The 14,323-nt window shown below is 42.4% G+C and overlaps 1 protein-coding gene across 5 annotated transcripts in view; it reads left to right on the forward strand.

Annotated features, from left to right (window-relative positions):
- The window catches only part of rasal2 (RAS protein activator like 2), a 137,774-nt gene extending 123,451 nt beyond the window's left edge, over nucleotides 1-14,323 (forward strand). For 4 of the 5 annotated variants that reach the window (XM_008275697.1, XM_008275695.1, XM_008275698.1 and 1 more), the window contains 8 exons: nucleotides 1,043-1,282; nucleotides 2,100-2,301; nucleotides 6,018-6,217; nucleotides 7,167-8,127; nucleotides 8,209-8,346; nucleotides 8,549-8,751; nucleotides 8,826-8,913; nucleotides 13,630-14,323. In XM_008275697.1, coding sequence (XP_008273919.1) covers nucleotides 1,043-1,282; nucleotides 2,100-2,301; nucleotides 6,018-6,217; nucleotides 7,167-8,127; nucleotides 8,209-8,346; nucleotides 8,549-8,751; nucleotides 8,826-8,913; nucleotides 13,630-13,797 — 2,200 coding nt within the window. In that variant the 3' untranslated portion in view covers nucleotides 13,798-14,323. The remainder of the gene's footprint in view (nucleotides 1-1,042; nucleotides 1,283-2,099; nucleotides 2,302-6,017; nucleotides 6,218-7,166; nucleotides 8,128-8,208; nucleotides 8,347-8,548; nucleotides 8,752-8,825; nucleotides 8,914-13,629) is intronic. The other variant, XM_008275696.1, reaches the window with a different exon arrangement.

Genomic DNA, 14,323 nt, shown 5'->3' on the forward strand with positions numbered 1-14,323 from the left:
CATGCTGGATGTATCTGTAAGCAACGTGTTCCTCTGTGTGCCATATTAAAGCCACAAGTACAAAAACTGGATGCTTAAAAAACCTAGTCAAAACTGAAATACTTAAATGCACTAAAACAAAGTTAGTGATGTTGATTGTTGTGATATGAAAGTATTTTAAATTCATTATCAGTGAGATTAAAGAAGTTTTTAAAGTGTACACATTCTTGAAATGTATTAAATAGCATGAAGGTGTTTTAAAAAGGTGAGAATTCAGGGGAGGTTTTCAGACTATTTGGTGAATTTAAAGTGTTTTTTACTCTTTGTTTATTAACCCTTTGATAGACATATAATTTTGTTTGTTTTTCCCCAGATTTGAATCTGAATTGGCTCTTAACTTTAAATTAGTTCTAAATCATGAACATGAATCCCTTAAATTTTAATTTGTTAGCAATGGACAAGACTTACAAATTCCTTAAACTCACTGTGGTTGGATTAAAGGAGAAGTACAAAAATTATATAAATTACACATTTATTTGACTATAATATATAATAAGGCCCTACAGTGGTTTTAATTATGGAGATCATGGTGACTAATTTGTAAAGTTATGATTCCACAAAAATACACATGGAAACCCAACAAATCCAGGGATTTCCTGGATCCCCAGTGAACAGGCGTCTTTGTTTTTTGTCTTCATTTTCTGTGGATTTTTATTTTATTTGGTGGAGAAGGTAAAGTGTTTCAAAGGGATTCAGAGGTTCAATGTTCTCTGGCTATCAATTCACTGATTTAGTAACTTAAAGACTATTTAAAGGCTGATGTCTGTTTCGTCTTGTTTCTAACACTTTATTGTTAAACGGTCTGGACTCCTTAATGCAAAAACAGAAGAAAACATGTTGAGTTTGCAGCAGAGACAGGAAGGCTCAATGATGTTCATCGACATAAATGACATTTTTCTGGACTCCCAGACACATTAAAAGGCCTCAGATGTGGATAAATGTGTCAATTGCAGCAGCAGAAACTAGATCCTTCCTCCCTCAGTGATACTTCCTGTCTCCACAGTGTGTTTCCTCGCGAGCTGAAGGAGGTTTTTGCGTCGTGGAAGCAGCAGTGCATCGCTCGTGGCCACCAGCAGGACATCAGCAAACGCCTGATCAGCGCTTCCCTGTTCCTACGCTTCCTTTGTCCCGCCATCATGTCGCCGTCGCTCTTCTACTTGATGCAGGAGTATCCAGACGACCGGACGTCTCGGACGCTGACGCTCATCGCCAAAGTCATTCAGAACCTCGCCAACTTCACCAAGTGAGTATCAGCACCTCTGAGGGCTGAACTGCGAAGCAAAAGTGAAACAGTCATGTGCAGCTGCTTCAGTCAACAGGTTGTTTTGCTGTCGAGCTGTAAAGAATATAAAACTTTATGACAATAAGCAGTGCTGCAACTGCAAATGATGTAGTAGGCGACTTCATACTGTATATTTAAACATGATATTGTATTGAAGTGCATTTAGAGCTGACACTGTTCTGTAATGCAGGATATCACTGTTTGTTTGGCCAAATCAACGTGAAATTAATGTTATTGATTAAAAATTCTCTGTCATAAATACCAAATAGAGTAATCAGTTTCTAGAATCAGTCAGCTGCAGTACCAGCAGTGTAAATGGCAGTGAATCAGAACAAAACATAAAAACATATTTATGCAATTTCTGCATAACCACCTGAATACATGTAGGTTCCCATGGCAATACGATGCATACAGTATGTGATAGTGTTACTACTTCATTCAGTGGTTTTAGCTTTTTTTTTCTTAGTTTCAATCTTTGCATGATTGACATGTTGCAGATAAAACTTATTTTCCTTCAGCTGAGAATCTATCACTCAGAGAATCGTCAGGAAACAATTTGATTAAAGGAGATGCTTTTTTTTCAGTCCATTTAAATCTGAAACTCTGAACATAACCTGCTCCCTACCAGGTTAGCTCTCCAGCATCAGTTACCATGGTGATCTAGCAGGTAAAAAGAGAGCCACCTGAAAACTGTGACTTTAAACTCAACATACCTGCTAACACATTTTGTAACAGTCCTCTGGTGAATCCAGCCTCTAAACGCCTCTTTGCTCCGCAGGTTCGGCAACAAGGAGGAGTACATGGCCTTCATGAACGACTTCCTGGAGCACGAATGGGCGGGGATGATGCGTTTCCTGTCGGAGATCTCCAACCCGGAGACGCTGTCCAACACGCCGGGCTTCGAGGGCTACATTGACCTTGGCCGTGAGCTTTCGGTGCTTCACGCTCTGCTGTGGGAGGTCGTCTCTCAGCTGGACAAGGTAAAATTCAATTCAATTCAATTCAATTTTATTTTTATAGCGCATATTTACAACAACAAGTCATCTCATAGCGCTTCACAAATGCAGAGACAGAAACACCCAACAATCCAAAACGTTTGGATTCCCTATAAGCTTCAGCAGTCCGCAACAGTGGGAAGGAACCGAAAACCCCCACAGGGGAAAAAAAACCTCAGACAGAACCAGGCTCAGGGAGGGACGGCCATCTGCCTCGACCGGTTGGGTGGATGTAGGATGAATTCTAAAATTTAGTTTACAGTTAAACAAGTTATTAGAAGTTATTGTCCTTTTGTAACAGGAGGCATCATGGTGGGGGAAGCAGGATGCAGAAAGGTGAGGCCAGCGGCTGTAATTCAGGAGCTCCAGATCCAAAGACATCCACAGAGAGAGCAGGCGCAGGAGAACCTTGGGGGGAGTCACAGAGTTAGTCATATGTAATGGTGATAGGCAACTATATAAACATATACATACATACACACACATATGTATATATATAAAGAGGAGAGGAGAGGAGAGAAGCCCAGTGCATCATGGGAATCCCCGGCAGTCTAAACCTATAACAGCATCACTAAGGGACAGCTCAGATGACTCAGAGCAGTCCTAACTATGAGCTTTATCAAAAAGGAACGTTTTTAACCTAATCTTAAAGGTAGAGAGGGTGTCCGCCTCCCGAACCCAAACTGGGAGCTGATTCCATAAGACAGGAGCCTGATAACTGAAGGCTCTGCCTCCCATTCTGCTTCCAAAACAAATTGATGCTGAGTGAAGCGACGAAAACGGACTCACTGAGAGCAGATTCACAGTTTGATGGGTTTATGCATGTTGTAGAACGTCACAGTGTGGAAGTTATTGTTTAACTCATAACAATCAACTACATCTGGTAAAAAGTTTCCCTGACCTCCTCAGAATCAGCTGAGTTTTATTTTTTTTTTAATCTACATCAGCTTTAGTATATTTAATGAAGCCCTGCAAAGTTTTACCTTCATGCATAAATATTGTAAGAGTTACGGGCCCTTGAAGTACATAGTGAGTCTAAATTTTATTTTATTTCTGAGCCTCATAACTTCATCAGTCCAGCAGATAGACACATGACATTTTAGGATGAAAAACACATTTCAGTTCTGTTAAAACTGCAACCAGATCCATTTTACATCCATCCAGGTGTCACAGTCTAAACAGAAAGACTGTTTTTTGTTTAGAATAACTTTCTCTATGATCAACTTTGAGCATCGATATTACGGGATGTATCACAATTTGAACAGTAAAGCAGTTTAAAGTCTATGACATAGAGTCATAGAAACAATCATTGGTACCCTGGATGTGTGTCTGTGTTGTGATAATTCACCAGAAAACTTTACAGAGTGCATTCTGGGTAAACTTTCAAGGCTCATATCAGCATGTATAATGGTGGCTGGCTGCAACAAGTTATAGACAATGAAAGGTTTCATTTTACCCTACATTTGATACCAGACTCATCTTTTACACATGATTCACTATGTAGCAAAAGTATTTTCTAATATAGTTGAATTTTAACATGCTTTGTGCCTAAAACAAGCAAATTTGGCTGCAGTGGATACATTTTACTGAATGAGATTTGTTTACCCTCTGAAACCCGCCAGTGAGTTTGAAAGGCATCTTCTGTTCATTTTTTAAGTAGAAAAAACAAAACAAAATAACACAATTTATCAGCAAGTAACTGTAAAAACTGAAAGACTTGTTGGTACCTGAAGACCTTCTGGTTCATCTGTGATCTTAATCATGTCCAAATCATCCATATCTGTAATTCGTAAAGGTAAAAATCCACCACAAAAGTCATGTCACAATATTAATCCTGTGGATTTTAGTGATTTAGGTCATTTTAAAATAGTTTTGAAGATTTTGTCATTGTCATACCTTTCTTTGCCTCTTTCCCTCTCGAGATTGTGATTATGGAGGCAGCTTTGACAATTATAGATCAAAGTTTGGAGGGTGTTGGTGCAAATTCAGGATGTTTATGTCGCTGCAATATCATGGAGTTTCATTCACAGAACAAATCTATCAGGGGAGTGAAATGTCAAAGGATGAGTAGATGGACGGCACATGGCTGCATGTAATAAGGAATGTTTTGCAGTTTTTCCAACACGTTTTTACAGGTTATTGTTATACATGTGAATAATGTAAGTAAATTGCAGAAAAACACAGGTTTTTCTTATCTCCTGTGAATTCAACATACAGGGAGGGAAGTTCTCCCTTGTTAATACTCATCCCAGATGAACAGCTTTGTCTTTGAGTTATTTAACTGGACACGAGGGACATGTTTATCTCCAGGCTTCTGGATTGCTTCGAAGTAGTGGTTTTGGTCATGATTTTTGTTCTATAAGAACAGTCAGATTTTATTTGGAAAAGTCTCTGGATGATTTTTTTGCTACTGTCACGTTTTTTCCTCACAGTAGGCTCATTTTTCACTGCAATATAAAGTCCTGCGATTCTATGGAAACAGAACAACCATGACTAGAAGAAAAAAGTCACATTTCTTTCAATGTTTGTTTTACAAAAAATGTAAAAATTAAAATTGAAATCTACAAAAAAATTTTGGAAGTGCCCCCAGATGTTATCAATATCGAAACCCTCAACTTTCAGCTGGTCCTTGAACACATCGTGTGCCATGCTGTTCCTTCAGGAAAAATTACCAAATCTAAGCTTAAAATTGTCATATTTCATCAAAATCACTTCATTCTACATGTATCATTTAAAAAAAAAAATCTTCAAAAATAAACCATTTGTAACCGATTCTGTTAAAGATTTTTAAAAATCTCAGCTCCTCAGCATAACCAAGAAGAGTGTTTTTCACTCATGTAAAAATACGTTAATGCAGAACTTTTAAATGAGATATGTAGTGACACATGATTAGCTCAAGTCAAAGGTTGAAAATCTGATGGATCTTTCTGTTTTTACATTTTATGGCTAATAAATAATGGAAACGCTTTGTTTACAGAGAAGTTTCAAATGAGACGTAGAAAAAGTGATTGTGATTTTGATGCAATTTCCATATTTTGGGGTATTTTTCTCAAAGGAAGCACTTGTCACACATGATTAGTCCAAGTGGGAAAGTTGAAAATCTGATGGTTCTTTCTGTTTTTTACAGTTTCTGGCTAATAAGTGGTGTCATGTTGGTGATTTTTTTTAAGACAACAAGCCGTTAAAGTTGCTGTCAGGTTTTGAGGTCCAGAGGTTTAAAATAAAGCTAAATACGTTTCACTGTGTGGTTTTGAACTGACTTTGTGTCCTGATAAACTTGCTGATCTCACCTGTGACTATTGATTGCCGATCAGCAGATGGTTGTTGTGTGTGTGATGTAAACACCGTAGTTCATTTAACCACATTAACACTGCGTGGCTGAACATCACGGCATGGCCTGACCTCCCCCGTCCTCCCCCTGCCTGCCTCCCTCCCCCACAGCATCTCACCTGTCTCACCTGCCAGCCTCAGCATGGCTCTGCTGTGTTGGATGTTCAGTAGAAGCATGTTGTCCTAGACATTTCCATTAAGTTTCCCTCATGTTTTTTTTTTTCTTTCCTCTCCTCCCTGTTCCTCTTTCTGTTCACTTCATCTCTGTGCCCCTCCTTTTTGGTTTTGCTTTTCCACCACCAAAACCACCACAACCACCACCGCATTCTGGTGCTTCCGTTCAAACAAACACATACACACGGCGACCACAGGGTGAAAATTCCTTCCTGCAGGCCACCGTAGCGAAGCTGGGCCCACTGCCAAGGATTCTGGGAGATATTTCTCGCTGTCTGGCTGCTCCCACGCCGGTCCAGCAGCAGCTTCGTCGCTTCCAGGATCACAGCTCTGCCCACAACATCAGCGGCAGCCTGTCGTCAGGGTTACAACGAATCTTCGAGGACCCCACCGACAGGTAGCCAATCAGAGTAGACGCAAAACCTTTCGGCAGAGTTTAGGTTTCACTTAAAAAAATAATGGTCGAGACAGACAGTTTCCAGCAGCCTTCAGTCTGAACAAGTATTTACAGAAAAATACCAGTTTATTAATAACTGGGACTGGGACTAACTGGGACATGAACCGGGGATCTTCTACCTGCGAAGCGACTCAGTTCTTATCTATACAGATGTGATTTTAAGAATTCTCACATCCAACACACCAGAAGTTTTGTTGTTGCTAAATAATTCCTGTAATAAATCAGGTGGTGTTAACAAGACAAAAAACGAAATGTCGACAGTTCATGATCTGAATATTTTCAGCCTCTGACTGATGAACATCAACTACACATGTAGGATTAACCTTGAAAATTAAAATGCATTAACATTTTTCTAATTCAACCAAAACTAAAAAGCTTCTATCAAACATAGATCAGGTATAAGCCAGATGTTTCCCATCATGCTCCTGAGACCATGCAGTCATTGGAGTCTGACTTCTGCAAATGTTTGCTTGAACAAGTTTGTCAGAAGAAGTCGCGATCAAATCAGACAGAAATCTAAGATGAGACACACCTTTATTAAGCCTCAAGGAAATTCCTATTTCAGATGTTGCTCAGAAAAAAATGACATGGGAAGAAATGCAGAACTTACAAAACAAAAGGAATAAGTACAGTACATTACAAAAAGTAAAAAAGGAAGCTGAAATGAGACCAGAATTTTTAAAAAAGCAGGAGGTAATAGAGGCAGAGATGCTGATCAAGCCTGCACAGGTCTGACTCATCTCAAATGAGCCGAATATTTAAACCTCATTTTGCCTCCATCATTCGTTTACAGCAGCTTTGAACTGTTTATTTTTCTGTTTATGGTTAAATTGAGATTTTACATTAAATAACCGTCAGACTGCTCTAACTGAACATTTCCTACCTGCAGTCGCAGTGAGGTTCGCAGCCTGCAGTCTCCTGTCGAGCTGATGGAGGGTTATGCTCGAGGTCAACGCCCCCTGCTGACTCAGCAGCATCACTCCACCCGCACCAGCTTCTCCGACCAGGAGGAACGTGACATCCTGCTGCCCAACGGTCGTAGCATCTCTCTGGTCGACCTGCAGGACACCCAGAACCTGCATGGACCCGCCGGGCCGCCACCGCACCACGAGGCCCCGCCCCGCCTCAGCAGGGTGGGCTCCCAGGCCTCCATTGGTCAGGCCCCGCCCCTCGTCACCTACCCCCACTCCAACCCACTCACGCCTCAGCCGGCGCCACATCAGGCCAAAGCTGCACCCAGAGACGGCCAGCCACAGAGCGCCCCACAGGTGAGGCGGCCGTTGCATCCTTCCCTCAGCCAGCAGCGCAGCCTGCAGCCGCTGTCCTTCCAGAACCCCGTCTACCATCTGAGTAACCCCGCCCACAGCCTGTCCACCAGCTCTGCCCACTCGCTGCGGCAGGACTCGAGCTCAGAGAACCTCAGCACCGAGAGTTCACACAACAGCCACAGCAACTCTGACGACTTCGGCAGCCAGGTGGGGGTCAAAGGTCGGGCGCCGTCCAACAGCAGTCTGGATGAGTTGGGCAGCCGGCGGAGCACACAGAGCGAAGAGTGTTTGACGCCACGACGCCACGCACTGCCTGACCTGCCACCCGGCGCTGCCACAGCGGTCGCCATCCCCCGTCAGAGCACGACGGCGGGCACCGCTCACATCGTCAAGGTGGAGCAGCAGAGCCGAGGGGCCGGGGCCAGGACGCCACGGTCCCTCCCCCACAGTGGTCCCTCCCCCTCACTACGCAGCAGCAGCAGCGTCAACACTGAGCCGACGTCTACCACCGCCATCAGCAACCGGCAGCCGGAGAACGTGGCTCCACCCCCGAGGACCACCACCAAGCAGCCGGCGCCACAGGTACTGCAGTGAATCCGCCTACTTCACTGTCTGTACAGCTTCTCCGGGTGTGTTTGTGATGATGTCACTGTGTGTGTGCAGGTGGCATCTCCGGTGGAGGCGGTGGCGATGTCACCAGTGGAGAGAACGGCAGCCTGGGTCCTTAACAACGGCCAGTATGAGGAGAAGGAGGAGGAGGGAGGAGAGAGGAGCAGAGAGGAGGGCAGGAACACTGAGAAGGTAAACACTTACCTGTACTGACTCACCTGCACAAATACAGTGAGGCAGATAACTGCAAATAGAAGAATATTTCATTTTGTCATAAAAACACCAAAACGTCATCAGGTGAAGGCACTCCAATGAGTAGCTGTTTGATATCATGATATGCACAGAGCATTTTGGTGTGCTGCTGTTCATGTTAAACCGCCTCTTGAATCCGCAGTATGAGATGGAGATTTCTCGGCTGAAGGAGCGTCTTCGGGTTTCTGGCCGGCGGCTCGAGGAGTACGAGCGACGGCTGCTGGCTCAGGAGCAGCAGATGCAAAAACTGCTGCTCGAGTACAAAAACCGGCTAGAGGACAGTGAGGAGCGACTGAAGAGGCAGCAGGAGGAGAAGGACAGTCAGATGAAGAGCATCATCTGCAGGTACGAACACACCTGATAAAAGCATCAAAATGCTCTTAAAGGAAGTTGGAGTTGATCTGTGGGTTTGTCTGCAGGCTGATGGCAGTGGAGGAGGAGCTGAAGCGGGACCATGCAGAGATGCAGGCGGTGATCGAAGCCAAACAGAAGATCATTGACGCTCAGGTAAAGACAGACAGTGATGTCACACCTGTTACACACCTGCAGAAGGTTTTAAACACAAAATGATGCCGTGAGCAGATTTGATCAGTCAGATAGGTTACACCTGTGAGAGTCAGTCAGCAGCTCTGCTTCTCATAATCTCTTCACTGGTTTCAGGTCAGTAACGGATGTGAAATAAACCAATCAGGCAAGTAACTGTAGCCCCGCCCCCTTCCTCCACCAGCCACCATGCTGTTTTATTTATTATTTGTTATTTTCTTATGGAAGAAAAAAAAAAACACGCCGGTGACAAGAAGCGCCAACACGCCTCGCACCTGTTCGAGCAGCAAGTTTCAGCAGCAGGAGCAGTTCAGGAAAGGCTTTGTTCAGCCTCAGGCAAGGATTCAGAAAAACACGAGTCAGTTTAGTGAGAAAACTGTCTTCAGAATGAACAGTCAGTTAACAGCAGATTGAAACTGATGCACTCACGTAACTTTCATTTTTTTCATGCTCTCCATCATTGCATTGTGGTCAAATTATTTTGTTGTTCGGCAAGAATTTACCAAAAAAAAAAAAGACATCAGATTTCTACAAAAGTATTGTTAATAAAGTAAAAATATAAAACGCAAAAGGAATGATTGCACCCCCTTCAAGTCAGCATTTAGTTGATGCATCTTTAGTTTTCAACTACAACACTAATCCTGGTCTCAATCATCCTGAACATCTGGACGCTGCAGATTTACATCCTTCTTTGTAAAACTGCTCAAACTCTGTCAGGTTACAGGGATCATGAGTAAACAGCTCTTAAGTCTCTTTAAGTCCAGCCACAAATTCTCAGTTGGATTGAGGTCTGGGCTCTGAGTGGGCCTCCAGAACCTTCACCGAGGTGGATTTAAACAATTTTTGTGTTGCTTTGGCTGTTTACTTTGACTCATTGTCTTGCTGACTGCATCAGGTCGTCCTCCAGGATTTAATGCTGCCACCACTGTGCTTCACACAGTGTGTTTGTGATGATGTGCAGTGTTTGAACTCACCAAAATTGGCATGCACGTCCGAATCGGCGAAAAATTTGATAAAATGAAAAAAAAAAACAAGAAAAGGCTCTCTAGCGCCACCTAGTTACAGAAAAACACACTAAAACGGCCCTAGCGCCCAGTAGGAATGTTGTACAGAGATCAAACCAACACCAAAACGTCCGTCTCAATGACGCCCACAAATCTCGCGCTGACACCCCTGACCTATCTCCAACAGGAAGTCCGCAATTTGCCTTTCAAAGTAAGAAAATCCGTGAAAACTTCTTTTGGGAAAAAAATTATCTTGTCTGACACCGTAAAATCGCATCAACTTGAAAATCGCACAGTAGACAGAGAAGGCCTTGATGTACAAAAGTTCTGAAGGGATTTGGCGTTTCTCAACCGGTTTTCGAATGGTGAGCCGTTAAAGTTGATGAGCTGTTGCCGCTTCGGCTCAAACTTTATATGGTTGTCTATGGGGCATGTGCAGACATGCTCTGACATTTGGTCATCTACATAAAAAGGTCCTACAGCTTTACAAATGACACTGAGGGCTTCCTAACAATATTTCCCACAAAAATGTGTTGTTTTTACACACATTTGGTGAAAATTGTGCAAGTATGGGAGAGTTAAAGTGAGTACAACTCTCTGCTCTGTCAGCCAGGGGCTTGCTGAACGATGACATCATCACAGCTCAGTGCAGCTGCTCCTGTCACTCACTGACAGGCTGAGCAGAGACAGAAACATAGCTCCTTCACCTTAAAGCAGGTTTAACTTGAAGAACGGTCACACGGGCATGAGGTTGCAGTGCGGACCGAGGACCCGACAAACACTGCTTGCGAGCCGTTAAAGTTGATGAGCTGCCGCTGAGGTCCTGGGTCACCTGTGTACTTACTGTGCTGTCTGTATAGGACTGTGTGTGTGTCAGCGGGGAAGGGGTGATGGTAGGGGTGTCTCTGTCTGGAACAGCCCTGACCATGTGTGTGTGTGAGGAGGGGGGGGAGATAGCTGTCACAGCTCTCAGGTGGAAGCTGTTCTCAGTCTTTCTGTTCTAGCCCCTCAGACTTTACATGTTGGATCAGAATCCTGCCCTGCTGACATTCTCATGCCATTATCCATCCACAGTCACAGCGCCACCTTCTGGAGACATGAAAGGACACGTTCTACAATTATATTTGCCATTATTAGCTGGTTAGGGTTACGGTTAGGTGATTGTCACCTTTGTCACAACCCAGCAAATAGGTTGTGGCAAAAGAGGGGAGACCACACAGGTGATGTCAGATTTTAACATAAAGTTTTATTAATAGGTTGAATTAATTAATTTAAAGTGAGGTGTGTATGTCAGTGATATCAGTTGTGTAGGTGCAGATGTCTGGATGCCTGGGTGTGATGTGGTGCAAGGTGTTGTCAGGTGTGTGAACCAAACCAAAAGAACACAAACCACAGGTCTGGGGCATGAGGAGGAGAGAGAGCAGGAGCTGAGGGGTTGGCCCTTTTATACCTGGGAGCGCTGGGCCCGAACGTGCCAATCAGGTAGGACCGCCCACTCAGTCTCCAGCAGTCCAGGGACCCGAGGAAATAGCCAGACAGCCAATGTGCTCCACCCACAGACTAGGTGGGGCCGTCACACCTTGCTCAGAGTGCATTTCTGCCACAACCCCGACACGCGCGGACCGAGGACCTGACCAACGCTGCTTGCAGCTTTAATTTTATATATGTGACTTCAAGCACTGGTCAGAGGGTAAATACTAAAGCAATCACTTAGTTTACATTTTATATTTTTTATTATTTGATCTAAATTTGTAGAATTTTTGTTGTTGTTTTCATTTCAATACAAAAAACCTTTTTTGTCAGAAAATCCAAATTAAATTGACTATGATTTGGTATTGACAAGCAATAAAAAGGAAAAACTTTCAAGGGGTTGAATACTTTCCTTAGACGCTGTAGCTTTGGTGGACAACATCAAATTTCACTCTCCTGTTACTTTAACATAAAAGAGCTCCAGAACAATCGGCTGCACTCAGATTGCATCGCTTCATTAGTGTAGCGGCTTTAGTACAAAGAGAATGTGACTCCAGAACAAATCTAGAACAAAGCAGCAGCTTCTTCCCTGAAGCTGCAGGTGTGTTGGCGTGTTGTGCTCTGATTTTATTTCTGTTTGGCTGTAGACCTCCCACCTCCCCTCCTCCTCACCCACCTCCCCCTGAACCACCAAGCGCTTCCAGTTCACGCTCTTTCAAATCCAGAGCAGACGTCAGCAGGTTTACAGGAGACAGTTCAGTTTCACTCAGGTGTTTCCAGGTGAAACCCTGCAGCAGAGCTTCACTCTCACCTTTTCAGTTGTTTTTGTTTTTTGGTTTTTTTGGGGGGGTTTTTTGCTGGTTTTAGCTTTTTGGCCTGTTGTTTATATTTTCGGCTGCTACCCTCAAACTTCTTGTGGATATTTTTTTTAACACTTTACTTGCTGTCTGGTCAAAACCACATTGCCTTCCTCTGAATGATGTGTTGTAATGAAAGGATCTTGTAATTCCTACAGTATATCTCTGCAGAGAAACCCTTTGAAATTTCTGAGTATTTCAGCAAAATTCCTTAATAAGACCTTCAGTTCATCATTGAATCCCTTAAAATTGAACAAATAAGGTTAAAATGAGCACATAATTTAAAATTAATGTATTAAAACATTAAAACATGTTGAGGTTAATTGGTGATTCTAAATTGTCCGTAAGTGTGAATGTGATGGTTGGTTGTCTGTCTCTAAGTGTAGCCCTGCAATAGACTGGCGACCTGTTCAGGGTGTCCCCTGCCTTCGCCCTAAGTTAAGCAGTGTATAGATAATGGATGGATGGTATTAAAACATTATTTACAAGCGCATGAATCCATAGATACATAATCCTTTAGTTTTTTAAATCAAAGGATTTCTGCTGATCAGACATTTATTTTTCAATGCATTAAATAATTTATTTAATGAATTTAATTTATTTATAATTTAAATAAAATATTAAATAATGCAGTTTTTAAAAATTTAAAAATATGAAAGTTTTGGGGGGATAAACATGATGAGCTAGAGTGTTCCAAATTAAAATCTAAATTACGGTGAAAAATTATGAAAACTTGAACAGATTTTTTATTGTACAAATTTTGAACTGGTTTATTTTTACAGTAATGTTTTCAAAGTATAAAAAAAAACTAGAATAAAAGTTAATTAATGTGTTTTTATGTACATTTTCTTTCTCTTTTTTTTAACCCGCAATTATTACAATCTATTGATTTATTTATAGAAGATTAAACCAGTTATTAAATTAAACTCACTTTATGTTGTTCATTATTGCTAGCTCTTAAAATGATAGTTTCCTCAGTTAGACCATTCAAGTGTAAGGCCCTTTTAAAAAGGGGTTTAGTTTTCAAATTAAATGACAAATTAAATCTGACAAACACTCTGATTTAGATAAGAAAGCTTTTTTTTTTTATCTTTGTTTTAAAAACCCTCTCTGACTTCTCTTTTAGAAGAGCTGTAAAGGTTTGTACAGTGTAAAACTATATTTATATGAAATGTGTTGTATAAGTAAAAATAATAATTATTAAGGGGACTTTAAGGGATTGTTTTTGCTCCGGGACAGTGTGGTTTTAATCCGACAGTTCGATCGTCACAGCTTTTTAAAACTTTTTTCGGTTCCTACCTGTCGGTCTGACTTTGTACCCCGCCTGCTTCTTGTCTCTGTCCAATCAGGAGAAGCGGATCGGCTCGCTGGACACGGCGAACTCACGACTGATGGCGGCGCTGACGCAGGTGAAGGAGCGTTACAGCGTACCGAACCTCCGCAACGGCCTGTCGCCAAGCAACCCCACCAAACTGTCCATCACTGAGAACGGAGAGTTCAAGAACAGCAGCTGCTGATTGGTCCACTGGCATACGGGGCGGGCCTAAACTGTGTGACTCCGCCCACTTCTGTGAGGACCAGTGGATTAAAAAAAGACAAACGGAAGTTTTAGAGAATCTATGAACACGAGTGTAAATACTGAAGGTCGACCTGTTCAGTGTACAGAGTGTGTGTGTGTGTGTGTGTGTGTGTGTGTGTGTGTGTGTGTGTGCGCAGCATCACAGAAGCACAGTGAGGACAGAAACAAACCAAAAACAGAAACTAAAAATGTTTTCTAACCTACTTTTCTATTGTTTTTATTTGAACGTTCTTGTTTTTGTTGTCGAGGCTGAAGTTCGATTTTCTTTGATTCTCTTGTTTTAGAGTGGATTTTTTTTTCTTTTCTTTTTTTTTTCTTACCTGACCAGTTGTTTTGGGTTTTAATTTATTCCTCCTCGTTCTCGTCCTGTTGCTGATCTACTGAACAGACTCCTTGAGGATCAGGGTCAATGGTCAACTGTCTGCTGTCCCATGTTGAGAATAAAAAGCTGCCTGAAAGTCCCA

This window comes from Stegastes partitus, unplaced genomic scaffold, assembly GCF_000690725.1.
Source record: "Stegastes partitus isolate 25-593 unplaced genomic scaffold, Stegastes_partitus-1.0.2 Scaffold57, whole genome shotgun sequence".
NCBI lineage: Eukaryota > Metazoa > Chordata > Actinopteri > Pomacentridae > Stegastes > Stegastes partitus.